Source organism: Euleptes europaea, chromosome 6, assembly GCF_029931775.1.
Source record: "Euleptes europaea isolate rEulEur1 chromosome 6, rEulEur1.hap1, whole genome shotgun sequence".
NCBI lineage: Eukaryota > Metazoa > Chordata > Lepidosauria > Squamata > Sphaerodactylidae > Euleptes > Euleptes europaea.
Window position 1 is genome coordinate 52,209,733 of NC_079317.1, and position 18,070 is coordinate 52,227,802.

General features: G+C 40.0%; 1 protein-coding gene across 1 annotated transcript in view; it reads right to left on the reverse strand.

Moving 5' to 3' along the window:
• Positions 1–1,095: 1,095 nt before the first annotated feature.
• LOC130479490 (cytosolic phospholipase A2 epsilon-like) overlaps positions 1,096–18,070 on the reverse strand; it is a 62,139-nt gene continuing 45,164 nt past the window's right edge. Inside the window, exons 14-20 of the mRNA XM_056851889.1 lie at positions 17,423–17,537; positions 12,517–12,654; positions 5,990–6,097; positions 4,876–5,067; positions 3,787–3,953; positions 2,933–3,119; positions 1,096–1,311 (exon numbers count right to left, since the gene is read on the reverse strand). Of these exons, the coding sequence (XP_056707867.1) occupies positions 1,097–1,311; positions 2,933–3,119; positions 3,787–3,953; positions 4,876–5,067; positions 5,990–6,097; positions 12,517–12,654; positions 17,423–17,537 (1,122 nt within the window). The 3' untranslated portion in view covers position 1,096. The remainder of the gene's footprint in view (positions 1,312–2,932; positions 3,120–3,786; positions 3,954–4,875; positions 5,068–5,989; positions 6,098–12,516; positions 12,655–17,422; positions 17,538–18,070) is intronic.

Here is an 18,070-nt window from a genome sequence, read left to right on the forward strand (position 1 = left end):
AGGCTTATATCCATATATACTATTGTGTCAGATACAATGCACACACACAAGGATTAGATGTTCACGGTTGTCACAGGAGGCCTACAATACCCAGCTATGCCATGTAAGCCGTGGGAAGACCCACACTAACACTTATATCTCTGGCCAATGCATTCACTCTCCAAACTGTTTCACTACCTCAAGAGCCAGCATGATGTAGTGGTTAAGGGGTTGGACTAGGATTTGGGAGAGCCAGGTTTGAATTTCCACCCAGCAAGCTGGAAGCTTGCTGGGTGACCTTGGGTCAGTCACATGCTCTCATCCTCAACCCTGGCAAGTAATTGGATGGGAGACCTCCAAGGACTAACAGGGGTGTGATGCGAAGGCAGGCAATGCCAAACCACCTCTGAGTGCCTCTTGCCTTGAAAACCCTATGGGGTCACCATAAGTCGGCTGTGACTTGATGGCACTTTACACACACATACACACACACACACACACACGCACACACACAGTTAAACAGTCTGTGTGATGATATTTCTTGCTGTAGTAATTGTGAGCTGTAAAATGTAACTACAAGTGTTGTAAACATTGGTTCTTGTAGGTTATCCGGGCTGTGTAACCATGGTCTTGGTATTTTCTTTCCTGACGTTTCGCCAGCAACTGTGGCAGGCATCTTCAGAGGAGTAACACTGAAGGACAGTGTCTCAGTTGTTAACATTGTTTTTTGCAACGTGCAGCGTGCAGCACAATCCTATGCATGTTTACTCAGAAATAGGCCCTACTTGTCCAATGAGGCTTACTCTTGAGTAAATTCACATAGGACTGCAGCTTTAATTTTTAATATATGCAACAGTGAGACTTAGCATCTTGTTATGAATTTGGCCTCTCATATCCACTAAGATCTCTCTCCTCACCCCTAAAATATGAGACAAGGCCTTTTCTCAATAGGTGAAGCAGCCATCTTTTAAAAGGAGAATACTGTTCCCACTGGTGCCTTCAAACTATTAACATCAGCCAATAGAGTAATCTCTAAAAACTGCTTGCTTCACATGTTCTGGGAGTTATATAAAAAACACACACAAGCCATTCCACCTATTAATACATAGGAAAGGGATTAATTTCTGTAGTAGAGTTGCCTTTTCCGTGCCACAGCAGCATGTAAAGCCTGCAGAATCAGGTGCTGGTTATTCATGATGTTGTATTCACTCAGGTTCACCAGTTTGTCAAAATCATCATCGCTGTACGTGAGGAGGTAAGTATCATATGGGCTGCTGATACTGGATACATCAACGTCTCCTGCATCCATCTCAGCATCATTCCGTTTTTCACCTAGGACAAAGAGACAGAAGTTGCTTATTGTTTTTATATTTGGAAATATATGAGTATTTCACTAGTAGTAAAGCTCTTAGAACTGTTTGTTCATGGATTTTTTTAAAAATGGACAAAACACATTAATCTTGACTGTGTTGGCAATGAGGTGTTGGCAATGTGGTGATATGCTATTTCACTCTGGAGACCTGTAGCAGTAGAAAAAAGCAAGAGTCTAGTAGCACCTTAAAGACTAACAAAATTTCTGGCAAGGTATGAGCTTTCGTGAGTCACAACTCACAAAAGCTCATACCCTGCCATAAATTTTGTTAGTCTTTAAGGTGCTACTAGACTCTTCCTCATTTCTATTGCTACGGACAAGACTAACATAGCTACCCATCGTGATCTATCTCCATGGATACCTGTGTAAGAATTTTCCATTTTTTTGTTTTGTGAGTTATGTGATTCCCGAAAAAGCCAAGTAAATATTCGGCTTTTATGGTTTTGGATATTCATCTTCAGCAGAATTTCCATTTCATGGCCCTTGTTGCATTTCAAGGAGAACTATCTCCTTTCTTCATAATCCTGCTCCCTGGCTGGTTTCCAGGGCAGCAGGAGGGAGGGAGCAGGCACCTTGGAGTGGCCAATAGGAAGGAAGGCTCACTGGAGCTACCCATGTGGCCAATGGCACATGGTGCCATGCATTTTGCATTGCTGCAAAGCCAGCTGGTGCAGTCTACCTTAATTTTTGAAACAGAGGACAACCTAGAGATGGGGAGGGATGAGGGACAGGAATTCTCAGTGGCCAATAGGTACCCAGGTAAGAAAGAACAGTGTTCTTCAGCCAATCACAGAAGGTGTTTTTTGGCTGGAATTATTTTCAAACTTTTCTGTGCTTGGCCAAAGACTATAAAAGCAGGTCTGGTTAGCAGACCAGGCCATTCAGAGATCTGAGAGAGTTTGGTGGCAAAGCTTGGCTTTAACCCTGCTGCCCGATTCTCCCTGGATCCTGGTGCCTCATCCTGACCTGCTGGATTACTACCTGCTTCTTGGATTGGATTCCTTCCTGACTGCTGCCTGGAGGAGAAGACATCGAAGGGTTTGAGGTCATATCATCATTTTCCTTTAAAACCAGTTGTTGTATTTGGGGTTTATTTTCTAAATTTTGCTAGAAGGCAGCATTTTAAAAGTACTATATTGATAAAGAATTACAAGGCGTTTCACCTCTAGGTTGGTGATTAAAGCAAACGACTCCAGTTTTAGCACAAAGATCACAAAAACACCAATTCCACTCATACGTTCCATCCTGCAAAAGCGTTCATGACTCATCGTTCTGCTGAAGGCATGAAGGGTGAAAGAAAAAAGTCTTTTACAGATCTGGCCTGGACAACCAACCCCTTTCTCATTCTTATTCAAGAATGCCCAAAATTTTCAGTTTGTTGCTGGGGTGCCTGAGGCAGATATCAAGGTGCATGAATAAACCATACCTAATCTTACCCCTATCCACATTTCATACATTAGGGTAAACAGTTAGTTAAATCTTGATTCCTTCAGCAAGCAGTAGAATAAAAAGTAGGTGTCAAATGAAAGCTAAGTTTCAGGAAGGCAGTAGCTAACTGCTTGACTAATTCAGATAACTTACCAGGTGCTCTGTAATGTTGGAAGGTATCATTCACTAATGGGAAGAAAAGCACATCTGGACACGCAGCAGATCCTGATTGATTGAAGTAGTAACATTCCTTTGGGTTTTTCTTATCCTCTTCAGTAAGGACAATGTTTGGAAATGGGATACCTTGCTCTGTGTAAAACTTGCAGGCTTGTTCCAGAGGCTGCATTAAGAGGGCAGTTGAAATCAAAGATTCTATGAGAATTAAGAGCAAATCATTTTGCAGCTTAGCAACTGATGTTGCATTGCCTTAAAATGTTCATCAAATTGCACTACAAAGCCTATGGGAAAGCTTGTGGTTAAGAGACCCAGGGAGCTGATAAGATTCCAAGTGGGACTCAGTGCAGACACAAAGGAGGATATTTTTAAATACAAAAACATAATAATTGATTGACAATAAATTAGATATAGTTTTTATAATGTAGACACTTAAATGAATAATTTTGTATGAATTTTAAAATGAATGACTTTACACAGGATAAAGTGTTCTTGAAGCAGAACTACACAAAATCAGGCAGAGATGTGGCTCAGTGGTCAGAGCATCTGCTTTGCATGTAGAATGTCCCAGGTTTCAGTCTCTGGCATCTCCCGTCAAACATGCACCAAATGAAGTGGGCTCTTGAAAGCTTATACCACAATAAATCTATTTGATTTGGCTGTAGCAAACTACACAGCTATGCATCCAGATATCCCACTGAAATCAAGGAGTATCAAAAGTACATAACTTCAGATGAATTTTATCATTTTTAAAAAAGAGAGAATTATTAGGAGAACCAAAACCAAAAACCCTATTGTTAGTAAAAGCAACACCACAATACAGAATACATTACCATTATTTGTGAGCCTGCACTGTAACTCAAATGCAGAATGACATCTACTTTCCTCTCTTTTCTTAAAAGTGGAGGGCAGCTGGTATTGATGAAAAATCCAGCATCCACCAGTCCCACATAGTCATCATGTTCTGTTAATTGATTTGGGCAGCAATCCAACACAGTGGCTGGAAGGGAAATGTTTTTGTCATAAGAAAACACCACCGCTGCCTAATTTGCAAGCCTATTCAATTGAACAGTGTGGAATTGCTACACAATCCATTCAGACTGCAATACTATGCATATTCATTTGGACGTAAGTTCCACTGAATTATATTGGCCTTACTTCTGAGTAAACAATTTTAGGAATGTATGTTTTCCTTTCCTGCATTTATGATTTGGATATAAAACAAATATTACCAGAAAATATGCTTTGTTTAAATTGACTCTCTTTGGGCGAAAATGCATGGTTGCTTTAGTCTCCCTTATTCCCTGTTTCAGCCAGGATCCAATGCAGTTCGGCGAAAACGCATACATTTAATCCTGGCTGAATCCTGGCTGAAACAGGGAATAAAGGAGGCTAAAGCGACTGCATTTTCGCCCAATTTCTCTCTTGCATTAATAACATTCAGTGTGGCCATGTATAGTATTACAGTGCAATCATAAGGGGATGTCAAAAGGAGTTTGGAGGCAACATGACCCCTGTTCCAGCATAAGTGACACTTGCCCAGTCCAAATGGGCACTTACGACAGCTCAGTGCCACTTATGCCAGCGGTGGGGTGCAGTGGGGAGCGGCACGACAACGCCATGTATGTGTGCCAGCGCAGCTGTGGTGGCAGAGTTCCTCTGGCCCAAGGGCTCATGTTGGCACCAAAGGGGGTATATGTAAGGGCGGGGCTGACTTTAATCAACTCTCTAAGCCTTTTTGCCCCAGGAATGCCACCTTTTGCAGGCGTGAACTTACGCCAGCAAAAGTGGTAGCATAGTCCCTTGGAACTGTATACAGCAGTTCCACAGCATTTTTCCTTCCACTTTTTTCCTTCTGTAGTCACTTGCACTCCACAAAAATGCACTCTGGCCCCAATAAACCAATGCATGCACCTTTTTACCTTTCCATCTCTGAAACTGCTTATTCTCCAAGTAATCGTTATGCAGCTGTAAACCCTTAAGAAAATTGTGATTTTGGGCAACAGAAAGGCGATCCGTTAAGACCCCTCGGAATGCACTGGAAAGATTTCCAGCAGGAACATACATGTGGCTCTTCAACTCATAAGGCCTTGTAGGCAAATTAGGATTTTCCTCTGAAATAGAACAAAAGAGATGACAGTGATTTGGTGTTCTGCATACAAACTTGCATTTCACTTTTCCATAATTTAGTGCTGGCTAAGTAAGGATTCACAAACATCCAGCAAGAAGAGCACTTTGTAAGACACACATATATTGACAATTCTACTTAGATGAATGGGACTTCCTTATTACTGAGTACACATAGGATTATAGACTTGTGCTTGGAAGAAACGATAGATATCTGCATAACAATATAAAAACTTTATCATCCCATGTGGAACTGGATAGTTTGGGTCCAGATTAAACTATACATTCCTAGCTGTATTACTATTAGGATACCCTGATAGAATAGCAACCTTTTATCTGTTGTACATCTGTACTTTCTTTATGAGTATTCATTGGTTTTTTCCTCATGTGTTATTTCCATTGGTTGCGTGCTCGTAGTGCATACAGACACAGCATAGGCACACAACCAATGGAAATTACAAGTGAGGGAAAAAACATTGCCTTTTAGCCAAGAAGGGGCCCACCTCTGGTAGTCCCAAATGAACCAAAAGGGAAAGACATATTAAAAAAGCTGCCCCCTCAACCCTCCCCTCCGTTGCCTGACAAAACTACTTTGCACAAGGCTGGTTATCATGTCTTTTAGCTTTGCCTGTACTGATACATGGCGAACTGTATATTTGAATGTATTATGACAGCACATTGTGCTTTGGCATGCCTCTACGCATTTCGGGAAGCTTTACAATGCTACACCAAACAGTAGGTTGTGCTTTTTATAAACAATTGAGAAGGCCTTCACATATGGGAAGTGGTCATGTAACTGGACCTGTAATGTTGAAAATGAACTGCCTGCTAAGCAACATGTCACGTAATCACAAAACACCAATTTTAGAATAGAGAGAAGTCTAAAGCAGAAACAAGAAAATGAGTCACCGATATCTATGATTTTGTCTCGAGTCCATCTGTGCCAGAATTCTTCTGAATCGCTAACTTGGTTCAAGAGATATATGAGGTTCACTGAAAATATGCTACTCCACATTCCTGAGAAAGGAGAGAGAGGTATTAGGGTTAGGATGAGTTCATAAAGAACAGATTTTATTAAAGTTCTGAAGGCAAATCAGTTGAGGACTAGTGTTCCTTTCATCTTGCTCTACCACACCCTCTCATGCACCATGACTGCAAGACTATTGGGGCAATCCTAAACAGAGTTAAACTGTTCTAAGCCCGTTGACTACAACTGATTTAGACAGATATAACTCTGTTTAGGATTGGAGTATATGAGAATATTCATTTCAGGCATGGCCTAGGGTCTATGTCTAATGCCTATTATTTATTTATTTGGAAAATTCCTATCTTGCCTTTCAAGTCTGAAAGCCCTCAGGAAATACAATACAATACAAAATGCACTCATACAGCTGACAGTGATGGATGGCTCCTCTGTGCAGATCAAAAAATCAGCAAGACGACCCACCCAGGATTAAAGTATATTTTTGTGCTAACTTGGGGTAGTCCTCAGGTTTGTATAAAAACATGAAAAGTTCAATAAAATAGGGGTTAAAATCCCTCCAAAATAAAAGCAGTCTGTCCATTTTGCAGCTATCACACACACACACACTCACACACACAAAGCTGACATTTTGGGTTGCCCACCCACCCATGATACCACACAAAGATATAAAAAAGGGATTGGCTAGGAGGGAAAAGCCATCAAATGAATGGTTGATTGGGCAGGTTAAATAGGGCAGAAGAAATGGGGCAACCAGGTGATTTGGGGAAATGGAAGGAAAACAGGCAATTGGCTGGACTGGACAGGGAGGGGAGATAATAGTGTGGGTGGAAGAGAGGGAGAAACCAGCTGATGGGTGGGGGGAGAAGCAGAAGAAGAAAGGAGGAAGCAGGGAAGTGGAGATTTCCCTTCTCCCGTGAGATCTGTGGGTCACATCTCTTGTAACATAATAATTAAAGCTCATCCAAACCCTAACATAGTAACAGTAATAATATGTCCATAATACTGGCAGCAGACACATCTAAACAATTCTAAAACCACAATATGAAGAAAATAACACATGATTCACAATCATGTGAATTTGGCATTCAAATGAAAAGAGATCAACAAACATTATAAAATACCAGAACAAATTTTACCATAGAGTTCCTGGTAATTGCTAAAGCTACCCTAGTCACCTCCAGAAGTGGCAAAGGTAACTCTAGCAATCCTCAGGAACTCTATGGTCAGAACTTTTGGTAGATAGATGAGGCTTTATTTTTATTTTAAAAAATTTATCCTGAGATGCTGCCCCCTCAACCCTCCCCTCTGTTGCCTGGCAACCAGATGGCGCATGATCAATCAGTGTTCTCAGGTTCCAATATAAAACCTTTGGCTTGGAGCCATGGTTAGGGCTGCCAGGTCCCTCTTCACCACTGGTGGGAGGTTTTTGGGGTGGAGCCTGAGGAGGGTGGGGTTTGGGAAGGGGAGGGACTTCGATGCCATTGAGTCCGGTTGCCAAAGTGGCCATTTTCTCCAGGTGAACTGATGTCTATTGGCTGGAAATCAGTTGTAATAGCGGGAGATCTCAAGCTTTTACCACGCGTACCGATTTTTTACAGTCTTCCTAAAGTACACAAATCTTTTGTCACGGCTTGTGGCGTTAAGGGGTCTACACTCCTAGAATGTACCATTTACTGAGAAATGGAGTTATCTATTCAGCGAGACCTCACAGCCAGAAGTCAATGATAATTCCTACAAGGACTGTAGGCTTTCTATTGAGAAGTGCCAGAAAATTTATGAACAAGGGACTTCCTTTAAATAACATTTATTTCACATAAAATATATATGCATGTGAATACACATTCTCAAAACATGTCATAAAGTACAAACCTTATGATTCTTTAACATGTTCAGTTTATGTTAACATATGCAAGCAGTTTCATACAATCTTTATAAGCAATTTCTCTATGTAAGGTTTCCTAACCTTAAACCTTTAATACATTTCTCTTTATGAGATTCTAACTAGTATCTCTAGATTCATTCAGAATACTATAGTTACAGAATCTTGTGAAAACCTGATTAGTTTCACAGAGAGAAGATATGGTTAAATATAATGGGAAAAAGATCTGTTATAGCTAAAAGCTTCTTTATCCAAAGTACCTGAAATATAAACTATAAGTTATAGTAAATTGAGTACAACCTTATATTATTTCTAAAACCTCTCCAGCTCATATGCATAGCTGATATTTAGGATATTGCAAACCTTTTCTGTAAGGACATAGACTTTTCCCATGCTTCTATGTCCTTACCATATCTTTGATTCTCTGGTTCTTAGTTTATTTCAGAATTATAGTCCAAAGCTTATTGAGTATTTCATGCCAGTTTAGGTTCATTGAAATACTATTCTGAAGTCTATTTATCAGGGAAAGCTGAAATTAGAGCTATTTGAGCTATAGTCAATTATTACAGCTAAGTGTAGTATCTTTACCCAATGCAGTGTGCAGAGGATAAGATACTATGATCTTTTATATTTAAACCATTCTATGTTTATAGATGTCTGATCACTTTTTAAGATCAGGAATGCTTCATACATGCTGATGGTATGTGTATCTCTTAATAGTCAGCAATGCAGAGCTTATATATTATTTATTATGTGCAAGCTTAAGGCTGTATTAGTGTTTGTATGGAAGACTCAGCTATTCTCTAGCTTTGTCAATTTCAGTGAATATGTTTCCTGAACTAAGAGTCTCCATGAATAGGCCTACTAGATTTTGTATATGTTTTATGTAAGCATTTTATATGTGCCTTAAGCTTTGTTACAGAGAAAAGAGATTCTCCTTTTTCCCCCAGGAACATCTCTTGCCTCTTATTCTGAGTACAGAAGCCTCCCCTATTATGTTGGGGGAGCCTCTGACTCCTTTCTTCCCTGTTTCTGGTTCTAAGAACTGTATGGACCAGTTCTGTAATTTGGGTTTCACAACTTCCATGTTTCTCAAGGAAAGTCAGACTATTTAGATCATTCAGTGAAAACCCATCAACTCCTTACTAGAATTAATGAGATGTCAGTGTTTCCAAATATGGAACTGATCCAATACTCTTAGACCCCACAGTAAGATTTAGTAGGAATGCTAAGAGCCTCCATTATATGGAATAGTCTATCAGCAATCATTTCAGATATCCAGCCTTAGCAGGTCATCTTGAAATGAATCCCTCTCAAAGAGAGTCTTTCCCATTCTCACAAAGAACTTGTGAAATGGTATAGTTTCATATCACGCAAGACATGAAATAATAAAATATAATGGAAATGAGTTATGGCCAGACAGACTTGCTGCCCTCTCTGTAACTCACTTCATGTGTCTCACGCAAGAGACAAGTATAGGGAGTGAGGTCAGTCAGCGTCAGCCAACTTCCATCAACTCTCTGCTTTCCTAGTTTCACATCTTAGAGGATGTCAGGAGATCCAGCAGCCAGACAGCATTCAGCTGTCCTCTACCAGTCCTCCTGCCTTTTGGCCGTTTGAGGCTTCCTTATATCCTCTCAGATCAGTGGTTATCTGAGCTGAGTCAGGAAGCTTCAGGCTTCTGTCATGGATCCAAGTTAGGTCTTTCTGGAGAGTGACTGGCAGTGTCATTCCCACCTCATCTATGGAGAAAGCATTAAGTCACCAGGTTTACAAGTGCAAGGTCACCAGTACAAGGTCTATTGTACTGCTGTACTGTCTTATCGGACAGTGGCATAATTCCGTCCTTTACACTGTATCTCAGAGCAGAGACCAAAAACCCCAAAACAGAGATGACCTTCCATTCTATGCCTGGAAAAGCACCTCAGATAAGCAAGTGCCGACTTTTCAGACCCAACTATCAAGCAGGCAGCATGAAGTGCCTTTAACCTTGTAGCCGTGTAGTTATTTCAAAACAGCTGTAAGTGGCATGACGTTTACCCCACATTACTGCATTAGGTCTTAAGGAATGCTTTTTATTTATTTAGATCCAGAGGAAAACCATATGCTCAAGCCAATTATTGCCACGGACTGCTTCACTTTGGTGTCCCCTCCTGGGAGGCCCATTATCAGTTTAGTTGGTTCTTTACTGGAACCCATTTCCAAATACCTTGACTCCTTTTTGCAAATTTTTGCCCAGGACACTTCTTCTTATCTTTCCGATACAAGACACTTCATTCGTGATGTTGAAGATCTGCTGATTCCTTCTGAAGCCACTCTGGCAACTTTTGACGTCTCTGCCTTATACACAAATATACCTCTTGATGAGGTTCGCTGTATTATTGAAGAATTATTATTCTCTCGTCCTGACCAAACACCGCCTACTCACTTCCTTATGAGTTTACTCGATATCCTTTTTGAGAATAATTTTTTCCGTTATCAGGATACTTTCTTTTTACAGGTCAGAGGTGTCTCGATGGGCGCTGCGTGCACCCCATCCATTGCCAACATCTTCATGATTCATTTTGAAAAATCTTGTCTTTTTTCTACTACTTTTTTCACTATTCACGTGTTCTGGTTCAGACGGTACATAGATGACATTTGCATTATTCTCAATTCCTCAGAGTGTTTTCTTTCTTTTTCCACTTGGCTGAACTCCTTACACCCTTCTTTAACTTTTGTAGGATCCCATCACAATTCTGAAATTTCCTTTCTTGATGTTTCCATCTATCGACGGTCTGACAACAGATTGGCTGTCAAGCCTTTCACAAAACCTACAGATTCAGGTTCCAATCTCCACTTTTCCTCCTTCCACTCCTTGCACCTCCGTTCCAACTTACCTTTCAGCCAGTTCTTGCGCATCAAAAGAAATTCCACCAGAGATGAAGACTTCTTCAGAGCTGCCAATTCGTTGGCGGCCAATTTTCGCAGAAGAGGATATCCACTCGACATCATTCAAAGTGCGCTTGATAGAACCCGTTCTAGATCCAGATCAGAACTGCTGCACCAATCTTCCTCGTCATCTACTCATGGCTCCTCTGCACCCAGAGTAGTAGCTTCCTTACAGTACTCACATCTATCTTTTGACATCAAACGCATTTTGATGCGCCATTGGCATTTGTTACAGGATATTCCTGGATGCAAAGAACCCCCTATTTTGGGGATGAGGAAAACTCGTTCCATACGTGACATCTTAATTAAAACAGATTCTTTACCATCTACCTCCACTATGTCTCCGGGACACCACAAGTGTGGTCATTGCTCCATGTGCCCCTATAGTCTACCCATCAAAGATGTACATTCTAACAGTTCTAAGTTTTCTTACACTCTCAAACAATTTAGCAACTGCGGCACGGCCATGTCTGTTTACGCGGTCCTCTGTCCGTGCCGTTTGATGTACATCGGCTGTTCATCTCGTCCTGTCCGCCTTAGGATCGGTGAGCACCGAACGCGCATCAGGGCGCGCAATTTAGAGGCACCGCTTGTTCAACATTTCATTAATTCTCATCATCTGACACTGACATTCTATTTTTTGTTTTATGGCAGTTCAAACCTAAACCATTTCATCTTCAGGATGCCAAAAAACTTTTATTGCAACAAGAAGCTCGTCTAATCTATGCCTTTCGGACCCTTACCCCCCTGGGTCTCAATAATGAGTTTGATTTGTCCTGCTTTATCTAAAACTGTACCATCTTACTTATAATTGTACCATCTCTTTAAATATGCACCTTCTGCTATCAGACTGCTATAAAAATGCCCCACCTCCTGTTTGCAGTACCGCTCACATGAGGATACATGCGCTTTTGAATTCCACATAGACGCATTCCCTAGGTACAGCTTATAACCTTTTGTTGATGTTTGACTTTATGTTTTGGACTGGATACTCCTATACCCGTTGTGGATTGTATTTAGTCTAGAGCACTAATTTGTGCCATATATTTGCTTGCTCCACTGCATGATGTAATGCTTTTCATTTCTTTTCATTTCATTTCATTTCATTTCATTTATTATTGTGCTTGTTGACTTTATGCCTATAAATATTGTCTACACATTCAGAAGTGCTTATATGATTTTTTGCACAGTTTGCATGTTCATTGATTGTATCATTATTTTGTATTTTTTACCCAGTGTGGTGTTATATTTTTGAGCCCTCGTGCTACCATTTTCTTCAACTACGTTAACCTTGGCACAGGTGTTCCTCATTATTGTAATTTACCTGGAGGTTGGCAACCCTAGCCATGGTACTTACTTGAACCTGACTGCATCATGAAGCCTATACATAACATTTCTTCCATGCAAATATGGTTCATATATGCAACATGCATGAATTAGATCCATCTCCTAGGCCTAGCTGGAATTCTTGATATATTTAAGCATTCATCAACAGATAGGAAGGTTTCCTTCACTCCTCCCCCACCTCCAAACTCTGTCAGGCAACCATTTCCTTATGAAAGGCTAGGGAAGCAGGTCAGGGACACTGCGACAGGGGAGTACTCCTGCTAGTTGGTTCCATAGGATAATTTAATACATTACCATGAAGATAGCTTATCCGAGACTCTGGGAGCTTTTTGATCATGCGACCCATAAAGAACTCACTTCCAAAATTATCTGGACACACAAATGCTCCATATTTCAGGAACCCAACCTCATAGGGAGTAAATTCCACCCATTCTATAAACAGAGACAGTAAGAGATTTCAGCGTTAAGTGATGTTTTATGTAATAAAGACATTTTAACTGAAACTCTGAAACTCAAGAAATGCGCATCAAAAAAAGAAAAAAGAAAAAAAAGTGCATCATGCAAAGAGGAAGAGTGAGATCATGTATTCCATTCCCTGTGAACCCTGGTGTGCTGCCTTTATGACAGCAGCAATCGGATGGGGTCAGCGCTAGGAAGTAATCATCCCATTGGTATCTGTCACATTTTTCCACCTTTCCTCCAGGAGGCTAAGCATACATTGTTCTCTATTCTGTGGTGACATGGATTGAATATAGCTTCCCCATAGAATGTGCTGTAAATTTAACACCAGGAACAAAATTAAGCTAACTGCCCACTTGCATCTCACAGAGGATTCCTGCAAGATCAGATCATCATGGCATGAAAAATAGGTTTCTCACTCTTCTGTCTTTTTAAAATTTTGTAACATACAGCCTGGTGAAAAGCTCAAAAGCATATTTGTGTCAATTTAGTTAGTCTTAAATAATCCTCATAAATGTTGAATTTCGTTCTGGTTTATGGGTTTTGCATGGAGCAAAAAATTCAGTTCCAAACTCCTGTCTCTTGTCTCTGTGTGCGTATTTGGGCAGTTCATCATTTTAATAACAGAAAACTCTGTGGAACTGTGAAAGAATGAACCACACAAAAGGAGGTAATGGGGTTTTCTCTGTTCTTGCTTCTTCATTAGGAGCAAGTTGCAAAGCAAACCATTATTAAAGCTTCTACAAATTCATGGCAAAAATATTAATAGAAGATGGAAAGGTAGTTCTAGGCAAATGACAGTCTGCTGGAGGAAGGGTGGCATAATCTCTCAAGTAATCCTTTTGCACTACATTGTTATAATTGTATAATCTCATTGTTATTATAGTTATAATGTTACAGTATTGTTAAAATAATCTCACCCCACACTAGTTTGGCGAAACAGCTAGTAAACAGGTCACATTATAAACACAGAAATACACTAAAATAATATAGCTTAGCATACTAAAATAAAAGGTGTTTGTTTGTAGACAACCCATTTTGGAATTATTCAGTAACTTAAATGAACCATTAACCACAACATTCAGTTCTGGTACTGAGGCCTTCACCATCCTTCATATGCAGTAAAGGCACATTAATGGTGTAGGCAATACAAAAAGTATCTAGGTTGCAGAGGACAAAGGGAGTAAAGATGGAGAAAGGGTAGCACCAAATCAGATCACACAGGCCAGAGAACAGGCCATATCTAGAAAGACCTTGAGGAAGGTATGATAAGGGAACACCTTATCAAGAAACCAAAAACATGATTGGATCCTAATTAAGGCCTTCTTTAATTACATCACGTCTCCATAATTATATCAGTGGACCGTTTGCCACAAAAATGGTTCTTTGTTTCATTAACATGTCCTTTGTCCCAACAGAGAAACAGCTACTGACTGAAAATAAACTGAATTTCTAGTGATACAAGTAGGGTTGCCAGGTCCCTCTTTGACACCAGCGAGAGGTTTTTGGGGTGGAGCCTGAGGAGGGCGGGGTTTGGGGAGGGGAGGGACTTCAATGCCATAGGGTCCAATGGCCAAAGCAGCCATTTTCTCCAGGTGAACTGATCTCTATCGGCTGGAGATCAGTTGTAATAGCAGGAGATCTCCAGATAGTACCTGGATGTTAAGCAACCAAAATAAACACCTCTGTACTACTACCACAGGTAAGGAACTAAGTACAGGAAAGTACAAATCTTCATAGAAGAGTAGCAAGGGGGACGATCGTTTCTGTTCTTCCTCAGCCCCGTTTAGTCAAAGCCAATTTGTATGCATTCAAAACTCTCATATTATTTCCTTTCTCCCATAGGGATGAAAAAAGCAGCTATGTCAAATAAATCTTGTAGTGTTCCCCATTTGACTAAACGGGGCTGAGGAAGAACAGAAACGATTGTCCCCCTTGCTACTCTTCTATGAAGATTTGTTGCAGTTCATTGTTGGATACTTGTACCTGTATGGGACTGTTTATACCATATTCCCTCGCCATTCTTCTATGAAGATTACTCATAGTGGAACTTTTGAGACTTGTACCCTTTAGAACTGTTAACATAGGATTGTATATAGATTTGTGTGTTGTATGTCATTCACTGCACTTAATACACCTTGTTTTTGTAAATTTGTGATTGATTGATTGAATATCATCAGCCTTTCCTGTACTTAGTACCTGCATGTTGGCAACCCTAGATACAAATAGGCCCAAAGTACATGAAGAACCATTTAAAAGGATTATGGTAATACCATAACGATGGTATTTGCTAACGAAAGCAAAACATACTATTATTCCCCTCTTATTAATTATTTAACGCTAGCTACCATTTTATTACTAATTACCTAACTAGAAGAGCTGGGCAAACTTAACAGTGCATAGACCTCTTGTGGAGAGTTCAGAAAATATTTTTTTTTTTTTGCTATTGCCATGATACTACTGAATACAGTTAATAGAAAGAGAGCTTAAAACCAAGCTATAAAATACAAATGTAAACAATGTGTCAGGGCTTTGGCCTGGGCTCGCTTCCCAGGGCCTCTCTGGTGTTTGTGCTTTTGGTTTAGCCTGGCCAAGCACCTGGGCCGTGTTGAGTCTTCAACCATGGGAATCCTTATCTCCGTCATTGCCGGACAATGCAGGCCCAGGCCCCCAGAAGAAGAGCTTATAGTCTAGTAGACTTTCCTAGGAAAGTATTGCCTGCTTTGCTACGCCTGAGAGCGGTCAAGTCTTAGTCTTAGCCTGCTTGTCTTTGAATAAAGCGTTTTACTTCAGACCACATCTATCTGAGTGAGTCCTTTACATAGATCGAGAGGTGGACACCTGAGCTTGACACAATGTAACTAAAATATCACCTCAATAAAAAATAATGTACACAAATCATTTAGGTTCCTATACTGTATCAGTTAACCATCCAACTCAAAGCCCTTTTTCTATTAAACTATTTGTTTATATACTTATTTTTAGATTACATTTCCAAAAATCCACTTCCATGTATCTTTAAAAAAATTACAAAGCAATGAAAACCCACTATAGCCAGCACTCAACAATACCATAAAAAATCAGTGAGCAATTCAACCCACTGATAGCTAGCCTGACCCAATGGACTTTATTTACATGAACAAATAGAGCCTGCCTTATTTTTTAATTTTTTTTCTCAGACTTATGTTTGCATATATGAAATTTATATATGCATCCATGAAATCTATATGAAATCTTTAAAAAGTGGTTTATGAGGCCAACAAAGAATGCTATGGATGATCTACTTTGAAAGTCAAAATCTGAATCTTTTAAATTTGAAATTAAGCAAACAGAATAATATTTATTGGCATTTTAAGATGGCCAATGTTACTGGATTTTGTACTGGACATGGTACTGAATTTTAAAAGGTAAGTACAGATTTCAATGGTAAAATTTCAACCCAAAATTAATATATAGATTCTGATTATTCTAATATAGTTTTAGGTAAAAATAAACAGTTTTGTGGCACCTTAAAGATTAACACGTTTTTATTCTACCCTAGGAGCTTGGGGTCTGCAGCTTGCATCAGACAAAGAGCATGCAACTGATGAAATGGGCTCTAGTCTGTAACAATGCGGGAAAATAATGGTTCTGTTGTAGTTCCTGAGGGAAGCCAAGAATTAGGCAAGAGACTAAGGGTGTGCAAAAAAATTCAGGGAAATTTGGATCTGAGTATACTGGACCGGAAACTTTCGGGATTTCCAAATATTCACGAACTCCCATAACAGTTTGAGTCGTCCCCCCACCCCCATTTATTTCAGGGAATCTGAAAAAAATACAGCTCTTGTCCTATCTCTTGTAGTGATGTGCATTTGGGAAAGCCAAACCAAAAAAATAGCCAAAGAATATCTCACTGATATTTAGAAGAACCCCCAAGCTGGGTAAAGATTGGGTCAGGGGGTCCAATTTTATGGGCATCCAAATGGAGGAAAATTGTGGGCCCATAAAATTGGACCCCCTGACTCAATCTTTATCAAACTTGGGGGCTCTTCTAAGGAGAGTCACCATCAACTATGCTGCAAATGTGATGCCTTTACCTTAAAAAACAGCCCCCCAGAGCCCCAGAAAGATTCCCCATAAACTATAATGGAGCTGAGGGGGGGTTAAAACCCCTGCCGAAGCCGGCACGAATGTGCTGAAGCGGGATTTTTTTTTTAAGGGATCTCTTCCCTTTCCACTGCTGTAGCTGGGGATCCTGAAATGATCCTGGAAAAAAGCTGATTTTTTTCTTCTTCTTTGGGATCAGGATTGCTGTTTACAGCTTAAACTGCTATTTTTTCCAGTTCAGCTTTCCGAAATGCACACCACTATAAGAGACACTCCCTTTCTGTTTCTTCTTAGTTGGTTCTGGGAAGAGCATGGGTCAAACTATATGTTACATGTGACATGAGTTGTGTCAGGGTATCTGACCTAATTCACAGTCACTTTTAAAACTGGAGAACTCACCTTAAAAGTGCTCCATCAATCCATTTGCCTCCAGAGCACTGTGAGAGGGGATAAGCGGCTTCAGACTTCCCTCCCATGTCAGTTTTGCTAGCAGAAATGGTGTAGGAGGGAAGCCTGAAGCCCTAAGACTCCTACATCTTAATATAATTTTGTAATTCAAAAATAGTGGAGTCTAACCAAATTCTAATACAAAATTAATTTCATTGCTATGAAAGATAAATATTTGTATCCTCTTTCCTTGTTGTCTGTCCTTTACCTTTATAGTCATCAGTGCTGTACTTTTCTTTGATATTAAGAGCTACATAGATTGGCAGTGGGTTCTGACCTTCTGTCAAAGCTTCTCTCTGATCTGAGAGTTTGTGGTTATCTATCTGTATGTAAAGAAAAAAGAAGGCGAATGTTATTGGGAAATCCATGAAATGGACATATAAGCAAAAAGTAGGAAAATTCATTGACTGTATAAGCTTATCTAAGTGATGTTTCATTATTCCAGGACAAGCATTATATGAGTAAAAACAGGACTGAATGTACCATGAGTAGTTTTGAACTTTAATAAAAGTCCAGTGGCATCTTAAAGACTAACAACATTTATTTCAATATGAGCTTTTGTGAGACTCCACTCACATCTTCAGATATGTAAGGAAATCAAATTGCAAATGCTTCGTATGGGGCAGGTTACACAGGCAAAAGGTGAATTCCTCATGTATCTTTCCAGTGCAAATTCATTATGTGGGGGGGGGAAGACCCTTTGTAGTCAAATAATTACCATGATTGAGAAAAACACGAATCTCACCAAACTCTGCTTATCTGTAAAAGTCCATGCACATACTAATGAAGACTGGCTGTGCCATCTACAGGCCTTTCAAGACTGGCGAGTAGTTCATCTTATATACAAGGATAAGTG